The sequence below is a fragment of the Rhodnius prolixus genome, unplaced genomic scaffold, assembly GCF_049639745.1.
Source record: "Rhodnius prolixus isolate KJV_2025 unplaced genomic scaffold, Rpr scaffold_11, whole genome shotgun sequence".
NCBI lineage: Eukaryota > Metazoa > Arthropoda > Insecta > Hemiptera > Reduviidae > Rhodnius > Rhodnius prolixus.
This window is the reverse complement of record NW_027411625.1, coordinates 48,160-67,808: the sequence shown is the minus strand read 5'-3', so window position 1 is coordinate 67,808 and position 19,649 is coordinate 48,160. Positions and strand designations below refer to the sequence as shown.

The 19,649-nt window shown below is 34.6% G+C and overlaps 1 protein-coding gene across 6 annotated transcripts in view; it reads right to left on the bottom strand.

Annotated features, from left to right (window-relative positions):
* The window catches only part of RIC-3 (RIC3 acetylcholine receptor chaperone), a 36,484-nt gene extending 18,302 nt beyond the window's left edge, over positions 1 to 18,182 (bottom strand). The window contains exons 1-7 of one of the 6 annotated variants that reach the window (XM_074138775.1): positions 18,035 to 18,160; positions 17,794 to 17,941; positions 8,516 to 8,878; positions 4,171 to 4,286; positions 3,544 to 3,687; positions 3,015 to 3,150; positions 1,324 to 1,344 (exon numbers count right to left, since the gene is read on the bottom strand). In XM_074138775.1, coding sequence (XP_073994876.1) covers positions 1,324 to 1,344; positions 3,015 to 3,150; positions 3,544 to 3,687; positions 4,171 to 4,286; positions 8,516 to 8,878; positions 17,794 to 17,935 — 922 coding nt within the window. In that variant the 5' untranslated portion in view covers positions 17,936 to 17,941; positions 18,035 to 18,160. Of the gene's footprint in view, positions 1 to 1,323; positions 1,345 to 3,014; positions 3,151 to 3,543; positions 3,688 to 4,170; positions 4,287 to 8,515; positions 8,879 to 17,793 lie in introns of all 6 variants that reach the window. The other 5 variants (XM_074138774.1, XM_074138776.1, XM_074138777.1 and 2 more) reach the window with 5 other exon arrangements.
* Positions 18,183 to 19,649: the final 1,467 nt, after the last annotated feature.

Sequence of the window (19,649 nt, the reverse complement as noted above, 5' to 3'; positions counted from 1 at the left end):
CTCAGCTTAATAAATATAACATTTCTACTTGCACATGGGCTATTTTTTTTCTGGCAGATTGCTATTAATCATTTATCGATGACAGAGCGAATAAGTAAACCTTGTTCTTCAGGTAACTTCACATGGAAAAAATCTCAAACCTTCAGTTCAGTAATAGAACATAGAGGATCCATCGCCTGTCATCAATTCGGAAAATCATTTGATGGTCAAACAAGCGAATTGCAACTCCATTAGTAAATTACCTTAATTCAAGATGACAACATAAATAAAAATTAATACCTTCATATTCGTGATTCCCTCGCGAGTGAGTTTTATTTGTTTTTGTATTTTAATGCATATCGCTGTGGGTATTTATTGATGACAAAGTATTAATTTCTTTGTCCAATAAACGCTAATCAAAAAACCGAGATTTCTCCCAAGATGGGCGAAGTAAATGATATGCAGCAAGAACATTCGGATTCCCTGACTCCACTGACAGCAGAGACAGGGCCAGGGCCATTAGGTGCTCATAAAGCAAGTTTCGTGTCGGCTAAGAGCATCAGAACCGTTTGATCACCGAATAATATTAACGCTCACTCTCCGAAATCGAAAATAAAAATCTATTCTAAAACTGCTAAAGTTGTTTTCGCTGAGTAATGTTAGTATGCGCTGTAACTGTTAGAATCAGGCTTTCAGAAATAATATTTTACAACCTTTGTTGCCAACATGACCAGAAGAGCTCATTTGGAGTTTGATATAAAACACTGTAACTTGACTGGAACAATTGGTAGAACATTCTGGTAGATCATTTCGCTCTCTAAGCATTAGCTGGGCATCTTAGAATTTACCAAAGGACTGGTATTTTGGAGGGCATCATTTCGTTACCGAACTTGTGCACTTTACCAGAAAAATTTTGAAGCGTGGTAAAATTGTGGCATTCAAACTCCCTAAAAACAGATTTTGAATCACTCTGTCTAGAACAAGCGTGAAGCTTGTTCATTTTAAAATAATCCTTCTCTTCATACTTCTTAAAGAACATTTATGGCAAACTAGAGAATACTGGGAATCCGAGCAAAACATCCCAAAGAAACAAACTCACAACAAAACTCTAGGATCCAGAGATCTACTTTTCAAACCTCAAGACCAATCCATTCAAAACAAAATACAGTTCCCATTGCCACCATGATCGTTTAATAGCCCTCAGTTCAAAGATTCTTGTCTTATCTAATAGTTTTAAAGTGAAAATATGCTGCCATAGGCTAAAAGTAAAAATTAAGTCAATTATTCAAATGTGTATAGTGACTTATAGCTTAGTATTACCTAATAATACTAATATAGACTTACTCATATCTCTTTCATGCCATCCTTTTATTGCCGTCCACCATAATAAAAAATAAATTCATTTAATAATAGAAATAGTAAGCAAAAACAGTTTATAAATCGTCAGATCTTAAACTACAAGAAGCATATTAGGCAATGTTAATGGAAATCTTTTTTTTTGCACATTTTTTTGTGTGCTTAACGTTTCAAATACCATTGGTGCCATTCATCAGGAGCTTCTGGGCAGTTAAAGAGCTTTATATTATAACGTACAAGAATAAAATGATTATAAACGTACACAGCTCCTAATCTCTCAAGAAGCTCCTGATCAAGAGCACCAATAGAATTCAAAACCTAGAGCACCAATAACAAAGTTTTTGAATAAAAAAAAATTCTGTACATTACCGAACATTATTTTCCTAATTTGCAACTTATACACACAGTATTAAAAAAGGGATATTTGAATTTTTTAAACTTATTTAAACTAATTGGGTTTAAAGTTGATCATAATTATATTGTAAACGCTAACAGAACATTACTTATCTTTCTAATACATTTGAGTAATCTATTTATTTATTGCATCCTGAACAAGTAAAAATTGCAACTAGGTATCTGTAAGTAGAATATACAATGTAAGTCGCAGGTCTTTGTAAGCAAATAATGGTGAGAAATGTACTCAACCCACATACCAAACTGTCTGTGCATGAACTGGAGCATTAAACTTCACATAGTAAAGAAGTTCTCTTGGAACGTGTGGCTCCATGTGCTCCATTTACATGAGGAAAGTTTATGCTTAAGCATGTTACTGTTTGACTAACCGTATTTCGAGTCGTCATTCAATACTTGGAGCAAGTGGAGATTACCACAATGAATTGATACAATCCTTTTGAATATAGAGAGGAATTATTGGGAGAAATGTTAGATGTCAATCGCCGCCTCCAAAGACAAGTACCACTCCGAGTTGCTCTTTTCGAAGATTGTGTTACTGTTTCACAAGTGGGGAACCCAGTCAATTAAACGCTTTTCAGATGTTTAGGTGAATTTTCTTTGAAACAATTTTATTATTTCATTAATTCGGGCGGGTGTAGTTACATAGTAGCAAGGCTTTGTAGGTGGGGAACCCCCCTTCGAATTATGCGTATAGGTACTCTTTATTTGTTAGAAAAAATGTAAATAGTAAAGAATGTGCTAACTGGTAGTTGGACGTTAAGCCCCGCATGAAAAAAACAAGCGATTACTTAAGTTCATTCCATTAATTCTCATGAAAACTTAGACGTTTTGCTCCCCTTTAATTGCCTGATGTTAAAATAAAATTATTAATCAATATAAGAATGAAAATATGGATATGAGCATTAAGGGTGTCCGGTTTTCTACTTTGTGACTGAGTGTAAAAAATATGTCGGCTTTTTGACAGTATTTTCACTCTCTTTTTGATTTTGTTTTGTAGATAGCAGCATTCCGAAGGTCTACTTTTTTAAATGTAGAACTTCCAAACATTCGGCCCAGAAATGTTTACTTTATACCTTAAAAAACCCTACAATGAAACTTACCAAAAAATACTTGAATAATAGTTGTGCAACTTTGACTTTGAAAAAAGACAAAATTCATTGTAATTTCTCAAATTAGCAATTAATATTTCTTTAATATAAGTATATATATTCATAAAAAAATAATATTAAAAATAAAAAATGAAAAGAGAAAAATCTTCTACTAACCTAATTTTGTTGCATCTTCTGCAGCAACTTCCTCGTTGCTAGAATAATTGTAATCACCAAATACAGCTCGATGGAAATCTGGATCTGAAGTAAAAGAATCATAATTGCCGTTTGAATCCGTCTTCTTGAACATCAACTAGAATAAAAATTTATTTGATATAATATTTTTACTAAATTTTACTGCTAAATGAGAAGTAGATTCAATGAGAGCTGGCTAGATGGACTACACCACCACAATCTTAATACTTGAAGAATGATATTTTTAAATTGTAAGCGACACGAAATTAATATGGCTTGTGATCATTGGTAACAGTGAGAGTAAAAAATGTGATCTGAAAGCACTGGTAACTCTGCTAACACTTCCAACTTACTTTTAAATTATAATAGTTGAAAGATGTATGCACCAGTTTTTTACATAAGAGAAATTTAATTTTAAAAACAACGTGATGCGCTAATTTTGAAATTTATGTTGAAAACTACATAAATAAAGGTATTTCAACCGTTTAAGAAACAATTATATTCACTATACCTTCATCATTGTGTAGAGGAAGAATACAACAATGCCTATAGTATACATTGGCATAACGATTCCCATTGTACCGCTCCCTTTCGGTGGAGGAACCACATGTCCTGCTCCTCCCATTGGCGGCCGCATTCCTGGCATTGGTGGTGGCTATGGGGAAAAGAGAATTTCAAATTAGAAAATATTGATAGTTGTCTTAATAATAAGATAATAATGAACAGCAATATACTCTAGCCGCTTTGTGGATGCTGGCTCGTTCAAAACAGCTTCTAGAGCTACTTTGCACAAATCGCCACCAGCCTTTATATTTGCTGTGGCTACATACTCACATATAATTTTATAAACACAATTTTTTTTTATATATTTTAGTTAAAAGATATAAAAAAAAAACTGAATTTTTGTCTGCTGATTTTTCAGCATTTACTACCGAAATATAGCCACAGTTACAAAAAAACAAAACAAAAAACAATAACTATAAACAACAGAAAAAAAAGAGCAATACTCTTTCTGAATACTGTTAATCAGCAGGGCAGGAAAAACACAAGTTCATAAATAGAATTTTGGCGAGAATGTGTGAGAAAAAGTGAAATATGAAGAAATAAAATAATTTTTAGGCGCTGTTAAAATACATACCCTGCCATCAACTTTTGGCACAATGTGTGAATGAGGGATAGCTCTTCCTTTTTCTCTAAGAGCCGGATGAAGAAATTCTGGCCTAAGATGTGGAGGCCGTTCTTGTCGCAAATGTTCTGTAAACATAAATAAAGCTATAAATATGGGGTAAGTGTTGGTCTAGTGGTTAAGAGCTTGGCTTGGTAAGAGGGAGATCGCCAGTTCGAATCCCGCGTTAGATTACTTTTTATTTGTTAGAAAAAACTGTTTATAGTGGAGTATTGGCTTCCGTCTCCCATCCTCGACACCTAATGGAGGTTAAGCCCTGCCTGAAAAAAATAGGCGATTACTTTACTTTACTAAAGCATTAAATAATGATAACTAGTTTTTTTTTTGTAACAGAATAGTGTGTGATTACACTTTTTTTAGCCACTTCTTTGTTAACCGCTGACAATTCATACAGCGTTTTATGCAAACGGCTAAAATTACTGCAATACAAGCTTTTTTACCGAACATCTTTATTATATAAGCGATTTTATTGTTCGGAAATTTTGAGAAGCCAGTATTTCGAGAAAATTAGACGTACTTAAATGTTTTTTTTTCAAATCTAATCCTAACACTACCAACGCACACTACAACACATCTTAGAATGAAAACTTACAGTTTGCATATAAAATTGTATGTAGAATATTAAGTTAGTTCTTTGCATTTTTAAATATGGATTCAAAGAGAATGTCAAAGTTGTGTCTTTTGAGGCTAATGGATTCAGCTAGCAATTATTTTCTTCCTTTTAACTCATACGCCTTGCACCAGTTCCAGTTACTTGCAACTGAAGTAACTATTTAGTAAGTAGAATGTAAATTTGTACTTTAAATTCATATTTTTATGCACTAGATAAATATACGAGTACTATACTATATACAATAGATATTTTTATACCCTATTCATACTTTTATGTACTACAGATCTATTGGTACTTCTGAAAATTATCCAAAATTGAAGCACAACATTGAAAAATATAGAGTAATTGACAAATTCTGGTTATGGACAAAAAAAAGTCAAAAATTATGCTCGAAAAACGCAATTACTTCTCTTTAGAATGTTGTAAAGTAACAAGATTATTTCTTATTAATATTTCTTTAATTTTCGAATATACTGGTTTCTCTATTTATAGAGTAAAATTCTCAATAACTGTGGACAGTGTTGTCTGTAACAAGAGAACACTATTCGGAGACTGGTAGTGCACTCCGGACGCCAACGACCTCAGATGTTGAATTTTTTTTTTTAATGTTAGTTTCTCTTCTTAAATTATAATGGGATGTACATTGTTTTAATGGCCCGTGATCATAATTTTATAAACTAAACTAAGATAGGGTTTTTCTCTTGCGCGATGAAGCCGTTGGAACGAAGATTGTCCATCCGAGTGGACCAGAAAAAACTGAACGACAAAACTGAAATTGTAGTTAATAAATGAGTAAAACTGTAAATACTAAACATTAGCTTTTAAAATATTAAAGTAAATACAATAAACACAAAAGTCACACATTAAGTTTATAGCGTAACAACAGTATTAACAAAACAAAAATAAATGCACATTATTAACAAAAAATGTTTTTATAAAATTGCACATACATTAGATTACTCAGCCAAGTACAGTGTTAGCTAGCCTGTGTAATTTGATTACATTACAAAGAATTGCGTGGGTACAACTTATTTTGGTTGCTTTATTTATTTTTGGACACTTTTAAGTATTTTTTTTCCGTCATTTGCTTCATTATAATTTGTTAATAATTAAACTGCTGGAGTTACTGCAGTTACTGTTGTACTTTCCGTTTATTTATTTATTTGGAAATGAAACTTTTGGTTAAATTTCGATATGGGAGCTTAACATCTAGCGCATTCTATATAGTTCGTGATATACGAGGTCTTAAATTAAGTAATGAGACTGAATTTTTTAAATTTTTGTATTCAAAAAGAATTACAATTCTATATTGTCACCTTCAAAATAACTTCCTTCCGAAGCCATACAGCGCTGGAGACGTTTCTTCCACTCCTCATAGCAGTGCTCGAACTCCGATACTGGAATAGCCTTCAGCTGGGTCGGTTACAGCCGTTTGAATGTTTTAGACTGTCCCAAAATGAGTTCCCTTGAGGTGATTTTTCAACTTCGGGAAGAGAAAAAAGTCACAAGGACGCAAGTCAGGCGAATAAGGAGGCTGGAGGAGCCACAGGAATGTTTTTACTGGCCAAAAACTCTGGTTTATTGAAATTGCTGTGTGACAAGGAGCATTATCGTGATGCAAACACCCACTTTTTCTTGATGTTTGGTCTCACACGAATGACCCTTTTTCGAAGTTTTTCAAGAACCTCTCGGTAAAAGTGTTGATTGACCGTTTGACCTTGAGGTAGAAACTCTTTGTGGACGATTCCGTGGATATCGAAAAAAACAAATTTGATCTTTGACTTCGCCATCCTTGCTTTTTTAGGCCTTGTCACACAGCAATTTCAATAAACGAGTTTTTGGCCAGTAAAAACATTCCTGTGGCTCCTCAGCTTCCTTAATCGCCTAGCTTGAGTCCTTGTGACTTTTTTTCTCTTCCCGAAGTTGAAAAATCACCTCATGGGGAACTCATTTTGGGACAGTCGAAAACATTCAATCGGCTGTAACTGACCAGCTGAAGGCTATTCCAGTATCGGAGTTCGAGCACTGCTATGAGGAGTGGAAGAAACGTCTCCAGCGCTGTGTGGCTTCAGAAGGAAGTTATTTTGAAGGTGACAATATAGAACTGTAATTCTTTTTGAATAAAATTTTTTAAAAAAATCAGTCTCATTACTTAATTTAGACCTCGTATATTGTATAGCAGTTAGGATAGTTGTAGTTGTTCTTAATTTGGTCTTGAAAAATTGCATAAAATTATACGAGTTTTGTTATCGAATGATAGGGGAAGGGGATTTAATTGTTTTTGTCAGAAGCAAAGCCTGATGAGGGTAATTGAGGGGTCGCCAGACTAAAACCCTGGAATAGTTGGGTTTGGCGGAAATGGTTTATTAGTAAACTTTTGGTAATGACTTAAAAGGTGAAAATTACTTTTTGCTTTATTTTTTGTTTAAAAACTAATATTTTTGTCCGCAAATTTTGTACACATTAAAAAATTAGATTTGCAACAGAGAAAAAAAAACAATGAAGCACCCTTTTATCAAGTTCCCAGCGACTTGTGAAAAAAATATAGTAGAATGATTTTGGTGGAATAAATTTTGTTTGTTTTATTTGCGAGAATACGCGTGACAAAATGGTGATTCCATCGTGATACAATTTGCAAAATGCTGGCCCCCCCAAAAAAAACACTCAGTAAAGAAGAAAGAGTGGATGTCAGTAAAACCTCAGCGCAAAATGGCGAGGAACAACAGGTTAGAGAATAGAAGATCCTTGGTGTTGCTAAGTCGAAATATCTGCTGTCAAATGGGCAGCTAACATACTGGAAAATCAGAACCAAAAAAGCTAGTAGGAGACCGAAAATACGGCATAGGCCGCACCAGAAGAAGTACCAGTACTTCTTTTAAAAGAACAATGAAGGGTGTGTCATTTGCTACTAACCATCTGCGCTGAATGTGACTCAGATCCTGATCGTACGAAAGGGATCTAGACAAGTTTGCAGAGAAGTAGCAAACAGAATCACTGAGTTGTATGAATCTGTAGAATTCGTATCAAATATAACTATGTAGCTCAGTTACATGTCAATTTCACAAACCTCAATTAATATTTATTAACAGATGAACATCTGAACAGTTATAGGAAAAAGGTAGAAGTCGCCCAAACGCTTGGATTGTTTAATGAAACATCCGGACATACTTAGGTTACAAGATCGCTCCGGATGCTGGAGATTCATTGAGACATTCTAAGTGTAAAAGATCATTCCCATTCCTTCGCAAGTTCATGCGGATCAACTAAGCGAATGCCCCAAAAAGGAAAAGATTTAATAAAACTGGTTTTATAGCTCACGGACACCAACTTGTATCCTGCATTACTATTCGTTCAACCCCGAACAGCATGACTGTTAATTTAGACATAGCAGTGGAGAATTGTCTTTTTGTCCAATGAATTCTGATCATCTTCAGCCAATCACCAAACGGAAGCGAAAAGATGTGGAGGCCCAAAAAAATCAATCTCCAGATTTCCCACATCTCACTCTTTTACCAAAGCGGGTCGTGACAATGTCTAAGACAGGTTAGAGTTTTTAGCAGTGTTCAATCATAGCAGGTCAAGTTACAGAAAAAGTTAAAAAGCAAACTTTATTAATAAGATATTAGTATTTTGGATTAAACAAAACACAATTACACAATAACTAATTTTACTTAGATCACTTACTTGACCTATTCAATCCCCAAATTCGAATCGTTCTTGGCAGACCAATCAATCCAAAAGATACACCAAATGATTGTTTTAGACAAACAGAACTATTTAATGATCTTAATTCTTCTAGAAATTGTTTATAAGATCTATTTAGACCACTTTTCGAAGCTAATACTTGTGTAATATCTACACGGCATTTTTGCCAGACAATTTCTCTACATTCTTCTGCCATTGCAGCATTTATTTTACCAGTAACTACGGTTATATGTTGTGGACGGCTATCAGTAATTCGACTACTATGTAGAATCTTTTCACAAAGATCTGTCATAACTTTAATAGCCTCCACATCATTGTCGAATATAACATCGCAACATCCGCCTGTAATTGTAAATTAAAAAAAAAAAAAAAATCCTTCTATTTAAAAATATACTAAAAACACAATAAAATCAAAAAACAAAATCAAAAACTGGTGTGAACAGGCACACTACTTACTCTTAATAGTAATTTATCTTACTAAACTTTCTCCAATCTTAGTAATAAGTAATCTAATAAGTAAGTAAATAAATCTAATAAGTAAAATAAATAAGTATTCTAGTAAAATTAATGAAATGAAATGGGTACTGTTTTTTATTTCAGGAATAGGTCTCCTAAGAAGAATTTTTAAAAAATGGCATAATTTGGCTGGCAAGAAATTAAATGATTATCTTGAAATCAATACAAATATATAACATATATCTTAAAAATGCAAATAAATCATTATTTGAAGACACATAAGTGTGTAAACAATAGAAGAAAACCAAAAAGGGAACTTAGGCAATGCAACATGGAGTAGATAGAGGTGACGGAAGAGCAGGATATATAAACAGAAAGTGAAAATGGCGTGCCGATCGAATACTGGTAAGAACTATGGATGAAGAAGGATTTGCTGCAGGGCCGGATTTAGATGAAAAGAGGCCCTAGGCTATTCCACTTATGAGGCCCTTTCACCTCCCATTTTTAAGTTTGTAAATTAGAGATAATAAAATACATCACTACTGTGATATCGCACCCCCGCTAAAAAAGAGTCACAACTCAAAAATCGCTTAAAAAAAAGAAAAAAGAATCGAATTATTTTTTGAGAAAATTACTGCACCAATAGCATCGAGCTGATATATTCCTGAAACAGTAAAACAACATGTTAACTTGTATTTTGGCACGGTAACTGATAAATGAATGGCTCAAGTGAAATAAATTCTTTAACATCAATTTTCTCAAAACAATGTTTTTTGAGTTGTGACTCTTTTTTAGCGGGGGTGCGATATATACGAGGGTCGTTTGAAAAGTCCGTGCAAAAATAAAAACTACTTAATATTTTGGGGTAAACTTTTTTTATTTTTCAACATAGTCTCCTTTTAGGCTTATACACTTCGTCCAACGCTGCTCTAGTTTGTTGATCCCTTCCGAATAATAGGATTTGTCCAAGTCTGAAAAATAGCCATTCGTTTCTGCAATCACCTCCTCGTTTGAATAAAATCTTTTTCCCGCCAGCCATTTCTTCATATTGGGGAACAAATAGTAGTCCGAGGGAGCCAAGTCTGGAAAATAGGGGGGATGTGAAACGAGTTGGAACCCTATTTCCATTAATTTTGCGACCATAACTGCTGAGGTGTGAGCTGGTGCGTTGTCGTGATGGAAAAGGCCTTTTTGTGGGCCAATCGTGGGCGTTTTTCTTGCAGCTCGGTTTTCAAACGGTCCAATAACGATGAATAATTTGCACCTGTAATAGTTTTACCCTTTTCCAGATAGTCGATGAGGATTATTCCTTGCGAATCCCAAAAGACAGTCGCCATAATCTTTCCGGCCGAAGGAACGGTCTTCGCCTTTTTTGGCGCAGATTCCCCCTTGGTAACTTCTTTGGTCTCAGGAGTGTAGTGATGTATCCATGTTTCATCCACAGTGACGAAACGACGCTTAAAGTCCTGCGGATTCTTCTGGAACAGCTGCAAACCGTCCTTGCAACACTTCACACGATTTCGTTTTTGGTTAAGCGTGAGCAATCGCGGCACCCATCTTGCGGATAGCTTTGTCATGTCCAAATGTTGATGCAAAATATTATGTACCCGTTCATTCGAGATGCCCACAGCACTAGCAATCTCACGCACCTTCACTCTTCTGTCATCCATCACCATATCATGGATTTTATCAATTATTTCTGGAGTAGTAACTTCAACAGGGCGTCCAGAACGTTCAGCGTCACTTGTGCCCATATGGCCACTCCGAAAATTTTGAAACCACTTATAAACTGTTCTAATCGAAGGTGCAGAGTCACCATAATGTTTATCAAGCTTCTCTTTAGTCTCCTGAGGCGTTTTGCCTTTCATAAAGTAGTGTTTAATCAACACACGAAATTCTTTTTCGTCCATTTTTTGAAAATCACTCGACTTCCTCGATTCAAACGAATGCCAAACACAAAGAAATAGACCGATCTGGCTGAAACTTGGTGTGTGTTCTTCCAAGAGATGCTACTAACCAAACATAACCTCGATACGCGCCAGTAGTCTATCTCTTTGAGTTTGCACGGACTTTTCAAACGACCTCGTATATCAATATGTTAAATGAAACATGTTGTTATTGGTACTGGTTTTAGAATGGAGTAATTTTCATTTTGCTAACAATTTGAATGTAGGCCCCTCTTGATCTTAAGGCCCTAGGCTGAAGCCTAGATAGCCTATAGGAAAATCCGGCCCTGGCTGTTGGTTGTCCTGTGGTAACGGATATAAAGGGTAGAATGTGCGACAGTGCACAAAGGATTTGAATAGAAGGATGTAGGAATGTCTTTGGTGATTAGAAGCGAGTTATAGGAAGGCTCCAAGGAAGTATTGGCGACAAAACTCAGAGCAGAGCTGATTTAACGCTACGCAAGACTTGGTGTGATGTTTATGGATTCTGAAGATATGTCTTAGAAGAATAATTCATCAACCAATGAAGCCCTCATAAACCTGTCAGCCATGATCAAAGAGGAGGAAGAATTTGATAGGCTTTTTTTTTTAGGCAAGCAGGTGGTGGAGATGGTAAGAATAGACTTTTTGGGTGAATTAGTAACATAGTTCTTCCTAGATGGAAGTTGATGAAGTATAACTTTGAGATTATTGATAGAAGTAAGAAAGTGATTGGTCGGAAATCTCCTTAGCACCCCACTAGGATCTATATGCCCTAAGAACCTCTTCAACCCAAAGAGAAACGCTTATTACACGTTACACCCTTAAATAAAATCCTTTGGTTACTGTTTAGAGAAATTACAGAAAACATTTAGTTAATAATTTCGATTTACTAAAAAACATTCTTGTAAGTTACTACTCCTCTTATTTCAGTCTAAACTATTACTCTCGTCTGAATAATTATTTATAGTTGCAAGAGTTTCTGCAGTTTACAGACAGTGAGATTAATGGTTGCAAAAATAAAGCTTAGAAACATGGCAAGAAGTATTTTGTATGTTGGCAATGTCGGCAAGGGTTACTATTTTTAGTCTCATAGCTGTGACCCGATAAAATATATATATATATAAATATCTATAATTTTACTTTCTTTTAAAATCCACACTTCGTGCCAAAAAGTTTTTAAAACTGTGCAATTTTTTAATTGTTATTTTTCTTTTTTTTCAATTTTTTTACGGAAACAGTATCAAATTATTCTGAAATCTACGTCTTGGCAAAATTTAGTCAATTTTTGTTTTTGTATTTATGCTATTTTATAATTTACTATTCAATCAAGAAATGTAGAGAGAACACTATTTTCTTAGTTTACGTAATTAGATTTTCTAAACACTTACTTTATACTAAAAATTAGTTGACGCAATAATTAAAAGCAATCACCTAATCACCAATCCTCTCTTTTGCCCTTAATCGAATTTTAGGAATACCTTTCAAATAAAATTTGTAGAACAATTTAATGGGCTATAAGTTGTCACAAGGAAATTGGCGCAGCCATTTTTTGGGAAACTTAAAAAAAAAAATGAAAAATCAGTAGCAGTTACGGTTGGCAAAAATTTAATCCAGATGCTTGTGCCAGCAACGATAGTTGAACCTAAATAAAATATAAAATTTAAAGTTTCTTCATTTATCGTGTTTGAGTTATACTGAACACGTACACACAAACACGGACCGATGGATACTAGAAACAACAAGGATTCAAAGCTCGGCCACTAGAACGGGAGCCTATCTGAGCCGAGAAAGTTCCCATTGTAATCTCAAAGAATCTGAGCCATTTAGTAAAAAAGTGCAACCAATAACGCATAAACAATCGTAGCAACGGTGAGTGAAAAACTCTGGCTACTCCAGAGGTATTAAGAGGTCCAGCGACCATTCGGACGATCGTAGATCTCTTGATCGGTCACAGTAAACTGTAAGAAGAATGAGTAACTATGTACATAGCTAGGGACATACAGTGGTGAGCCTTTGTACTTCTTTCAACAAGATGAAGAAAAATAATCCCTCACAGTTCAGCTCTTTGGAAAAGAACAACTCGTGCATTCAAGATTAATGCAGTAGTTCCTCTTCACACTCTTCAAGCCTAATCAAATCGATATGACTGGAAGGTGCCAAAACTAAAACTCCTCTATGGTGGCATCAGCTTATTTACGAATTTCAAGACACCATAGAGGCTTATTATAGTCCATTCCCTAGTACCAAGCCTTGTACGAGTAGATATAGCCTCTTCATAACGTCTTAAGGTTCTACCCACCAGTTCTCTTTGCGACTTCATCTCCACTGGTCTCAACTTGCCAGAGATCTCATAATAAAGCAATATAACATCGCCGAGAAAATCGAGAGGCCATTTCTACCTTATCTGACAAAAGTCTGCATAGACGCTCTATATGAAAAGTCTAGGGTTGGTTGCCAACGTTTTTGCGGGCTGTGTCTACATCCTCTGAACATCAGAGACCCACATATCTGATACGATATATAAGGGACGTTATCTCTAATTCCATGATTAGACTTCACAGAGGCTGAACTCGTTCTGTGGAGATATTTTCTTACCTATCGTACCTAATAAGATGGTATAAAGACAGTTTAAGTCTTCATGGACCTTCGGCCAAGTCCCTAGAACAATCACTAGCAGAACCACTTGAAGGTATGCCTTGACCAACAATGGGATGAACTTATATGAGGCATGCGGGCTTTAAGTAACTACCAAATAATCCAAAAGTTACTTAGATGGAAGAGGATTAACCAATACTGGATGCCCAACCATTTCTGTCATCAGCCTAAAATTACGTAGCATGCATTCCAGACTAGAAATCTATCTGCTATAAACACTAATCAAACTGCCTTACCAAGATGAGAGAAATAAATCGATAACCTCTAATCGGAGAGTGTAGTCGACGCTGTATCAATCTAATTTTTGAAGAAACTGCGACCGACTGAACTACGAGGGTCGTTTGAAAAGTCCGTGCAAAGTCAGAGAGATAGCACTACTGGCGCGTATCGAGGTTATGTTTAGTTAGTAGCATCTCTTGGAAGAACACACACCAAGTTCAGCCAGATCGGTCTATTTCTTTGTGTTTGGCATTCGTTTGAATCGAGGAAGTCGAGTGATTTTCAAATAATGGACGAAAAAGAATTTCGTGTGTTGATTAAACACTACTTTATGAAAGGCAAAACGCCTCAGGAGACTAAAGAGAAGCTTAATAAACATTATGGTGACTCTGCACCTTCGATTAGAACAGTTTATAAGTGGTTTCAAAATTCTCGGAGTGGCCATATGGGCACAAGAGACGCTGAACGTTCTGGACGCCCTGTTGAGGTTACTACTCCAGAAATCATTGATAAAATCCATGATATGGTGATGGATGACAGAAGAGTGAAGGTGCGTGAGATTGCTAGTGCTGTGGGCATCTCGAATGAACGGGTACATAATATTTTGCATCAACATTTGGACATGACAAAGCTATCCGCAAGATGGGTGCCGCGATTGCTCACGCTTGACCAAAAACGAAATCGTGTGAAATGTTGCAAGGACGGTTTGCAGCTGTTCCAGAAGAATCCGCAGGACTTTAAGCGTCGTTTCGTCACTGTGGATGAAACATGGATACATCACTACACTCCTGAGACCAAAGAAGTTACCAAGGGGGAATCTGCGCCAAAAAAGGCGAAGGCCGTTCCTTCGGCCGGAAAGATTATGGCGACTGTCTTTTGGGATTCGCAAGGAATAATCCTCATCGACTATCTGGAAAAGGGTAAAACTATTACAGGTGCATATTATTCATCGTTATTGGACCGTTTGAAAACCGAGCTGCAAGAAAAACGCCCACGATTGGCCCACAAAAAAGTCCTTTACCATCACGACAACGCACCAGCTCACACCTCAGCAGTTGTGGTCGCAAAATTAATGGAAATAGGGTTCCAACTCGTTTCACATCCCCCCTATTCTCCAGACTTGGCTCCCTCGGACTATTATTTGTTCCCCAATATGAAGAAATGGCTGGCGGGAAAAAGATTTTATTCAAACGAGGAGGTGATTGCAGAAACGAATGGCTATTTTTCAGACTTGGACAAATCCTATTATTCGGAAGGGATCAACAAACTAGAGCAGCGTTGGACGAAGTGTATAAGCCTAAAAGGAGACTATGTTGAAAAATAAAAAAGGTTTACCCCAAAAAATTAAGTAGTTTTTATTTTTGCACGCACTTTTCAAACGACCCTCGTATTGCCTTGGTTAAGATTTAGGTCAAAATTTTGGAGTCAGTAGCGAGTAATTGTTTACTAATTCTTTCTTTCCTCTAATAAAATTCATTAACATGAAGATTTTTCTAAAAATATTACAACTTTAAATCGATATAGATTTACACCATAATGGAAACTTGAAGTTTCAAGAAAATCGTAAAAAAACATCTTTTGAGAAAATCTCAAAGTAAAAAATCCATTAAATAATGATATTTTCGATTGAAATAGTGAAATTTCGATTTTTCCGGACTCAAAGGGGAAGAAAAAAGGTGTTTTGATGAAAATGTAAATTCGTAAATTTGCCACAATTGCAATCTGTTTTAACAAATTGTAAAAGAAAGCAAAATTGCGTTATTTTCGATAAAACGAGCTTTTTGATTGTTCGATTTTGGTCTCAAAAGTTATTACACAGTCCCCTAGAACAGCGTTTCCCAACCTTTTTTTTGACTCGCCTACCACTTGGTAGTACATCATGCTAAATTGGTTCCACTTCGTAAAAATTGATTGTATTTCGTGAAATTTGTTATTCCGAGTCTGTTATTTTATTTATTATTATCTTTATTTGTATAGAGATACAATGTATCTGTTACAAAGAAGTTCAAGTTCATGTTCACTTTATAAACTTTGTAAAGTGTAAGATCTTAGTTTAAACATTTTTTTTAAATAATAAAAAATTGCGTACATATTTTTCTCTTCAAAATTATTAATTAATTTACTTGTGCCCAAATCTTCTAAATTAATTTCTTTTAAGCATTCAACTACCTGTAAGTACTAATTAAATTTAATGTTGCTTGGATAGAGCTTACTCATGACAATCCAGTCTCTTTAAGGTGATCTTTACACATAGTTATGATTCAAGTTCTGTCACATGATAATTCTATTAAATTTTCTTTATCTTTTATCGATAATGATGTAGCTTTTCCTAAATTTGTCTTTATAGAAGGGGATTTGAAATCCAATTATCATTTGTGATTTCGGGTTTTAGAATTAATCCTCTTAAATGTATTATATTTTCTCGGATATCTCGAGACAGTCCAACCTTATTACTCTACATATTAGCAACTATACTGTATAATATTAATATAATTTTTATGAATTAGAGGAAAAAACGTTACTATAATATTTGTATTATTTAATTTTTTATGTCCGCCATTGATTATTTTTCGCGTACCACCAACCAGCAACTCGCGTACCACTGGTTGGGAAACGCTGCCCTAGAATAATATTTAAAAAAAAAATGGAACAAAACTAAAAATGTCTAATTTATTTACTGTAAGACTGCAATTCTCGCTTTTACAAGAAATAAGTGAATATATAAACATCTAGTATGAAGTTTCTTTTAAGAAGGGGAAATCAAATATAAATCTTTTCTCCTTAAAAGTCAATTAAGTATTAAAAATGTCTTTCTCTTACCGTAATTCTTAAGGTTCCAGCTTGAGAAACTTTTTTGTCAAGTGCGATAAATTTATGAAAAGCACGCTGCTGCCATCACAGTACCAGATTAAAATGATATTTAGTGAGATTTGCAAAGTTTAAGGAAAATTTTTGTTGCTGAATTTCGTGAAAAGAGCAAATGTTGGAGAAAATTAGTTAAATTAGAAATATAACAAGAAGTGGAAGCGCCCGATTGGAGGGGAGAGAACAATTCTCGACACCTTAAAATGAATCTTTCCAGAAAATTGTGTGAACATTAACACGACTTTCATTAACAACAATTCTCATTATTCGGATTCAAACTTGGGTGGAAAATATTTAATTCTTACGATTTTAAATCCGTATATGACACTTTGGAGAAATAAGCTCCGTCTTCACCACCACACCAGAACTGCCATTTAACTAATAATACTTATTCATAGAGAAAAGATTATAAATATTATAAACCCACTTGTATACATGCAATATGTACATGTACTTTTGAAAAATCGTTAGGCACCATTTTAGAAAAAAAAAACTCAAAAAAAAGTCCTTTCAGTAGAGGCACTTCCGGTTTTGGATTTACTTTAAATCCGGATTTTCCCCACCATATTTAACTCTTACTTGAATTTTAATTATATATGTTTAAGTTATTATACTACGTTTTTTGTAATGTGTGTACCAAATTTAACATCCTTAGGGCGTTTTACGATAAATTTCTCAAAAAACAAAAACAAAAATAATTGAATTATTACTTTTAGTAGAGGAATTTTGGTCTCTAACTTACCACAGTTCCCAATGGAATTACCCAAACGAAATATTAAGCTTAGACTTCATTAAATTTGTTTTTTCTTTTATTTCTGAGCTAGAGTTGTTCACACACTTAGTACAAGCCTACACAGATCACTTTCTTCCACTCAGTGGGCTCCAAAACGACTACTTCGATCACGATACAGACCAATTTTTGAAATTGGTGACAAATTTCAGTACCTCGAACGATTATATTATAATTATAGTTCCCTCAACAGGTCTTTTACTACAGTTTTTTAACTGCAATTCAGAAGTGAACGCCTCATATAAATAAAAAAAAATTAATTATATGATAACCGGAACCAATCAATCAAACTAATTAAATATACTAAAATTTATCTGATAAAATATAGTTCTAGATTACTTTACCTTGGGCACTGGTGAGTGAATCTTTTGATGGATACGATCCTTGTAGCATAGGATAGAATATATTTGGCCATAATATTGCAAAACAACCAGCAACTATGGCCAATATAAATACAGACTTTCCTGTACTAAATTCAGTTGCCATTCTTAACTAGCCATAAATAAATACAAACTATATTTATATATTATATATATATTTTTAAATAAAGTGTCTAGTAAGTGAAAATTATAAAGCACTATTTACATATTAAAGGAAACATAAAAAATAATAATAAATAAATAAAACAGCCACTGCAAATTCAACACACGTTCTAGCGGCTGTAGACTCCACCAGCTACCCAAAATTATAACTGAAGTGACAGTTTAGGGGGATCAAGTACATGGTGGGACTGCTACCTTCGCGAACATATGATACTAACCCCACTTATTAAATCTCAAATAGTAACTGTTATCAAGTTTAAATTTATAAATCAAATTATAATCTCTTATTAGATAAGTATAAATGAATATGTTTATACAAAATTAAAGAAAAGTAGGAAAATGAAAATTAACGATCAATAAGTTTTGACAGGTCAATTCATGCATTCTAGCGGATGAGTGTACAAGCATTAGCAGAGCTGGACCATCATTTCAACTTAATTTCTAATCAGAATATTATTTAAAATCACTGTTTTTTTTATATATATAAGTTTCTCCTACGGCTCGTAAGATAGAATATCATTGTTGAATTGATTAGAGTTCGGGAATAAAATGGACAATCAATAAAGAAAGCTAGCTCAACTTTTGAAATTGACGCATTCTAGCGATGCAATATTCAACTAATGGCAGAGATTGGCCAACACTTCAAACAAAATATTAATTGAAAAGTGTTTTATTGTAGGTACTAACGAAAAACATTTTTTTTTTTGTAAATAAATAAGTACCACGGACTTTAAAACTCATCATCAGACATATCTTTAATCATCATTGAAGATGGATTAGTGATCTATATTTATATTCTCACCATTTACATGTCTTGCTAATTGTTTTACTTTCACTAAAGGTGAGTTCCACATATACAGAAAATCATAGCAACCAGCAGAAATGAAATAATTTATTTAGTAGTAATCTACTTACGATTGTGAATCTTCTTGAAAGTCAGAATTACAGCAACATTTAACCCTATTTGTAATATTTAAGATGTTACTGCACCCACATTGATAATGAACTGAAGTAGGTAAATGATTAATTTAGAAGAATTGAGACTAAATTGGTGCCTAATAATATTTAGGCTTTCACTTCCTAGTGAAGCCTCGTAGAGAGAACTGGACTCTTCATGGACCTTAGGCCTCCCTTCGGTATCCTAGATTAACATTTACACTAACACCCCTAACATTCACTTATACTAATGCCTGTAGAAGTAATTTGTTTGAAGTATGAAACTCTATTTCTTACAAACGTGTAAATATTATACCCTTTACAGACGCCTACTATCTCTTTTTGGAACAAGTACAGGTATACATAAATTAACTAGTAAACTAAAAATAATACAGGTCATCCAGAGGGAAGGGATTAGCTATGTGGTTACCTTATTGGATTCCCATACGGAGACCCCGGGTTGGAATCCAGCTGCAGGCCCTTGGATTTTCTCTTCCTAGGAGCTTCATACAGCTCACTGTCCGGAAGCCGGCAGTGCACTGAATAAAGCTCCGGGCGCCAATGACCTCTGATCAACACGCGCCTTAAATCATAGAAAAAAATATAGATCATCCTCTTGGCGCTAAAAAAAAAAAGCTAAAACGACATTTTCATACAGTTTTTACTTGATCAATTTAATAGCAGGAAGTTAATCAGAAATAGTATGAATCAGCCAACTAGTT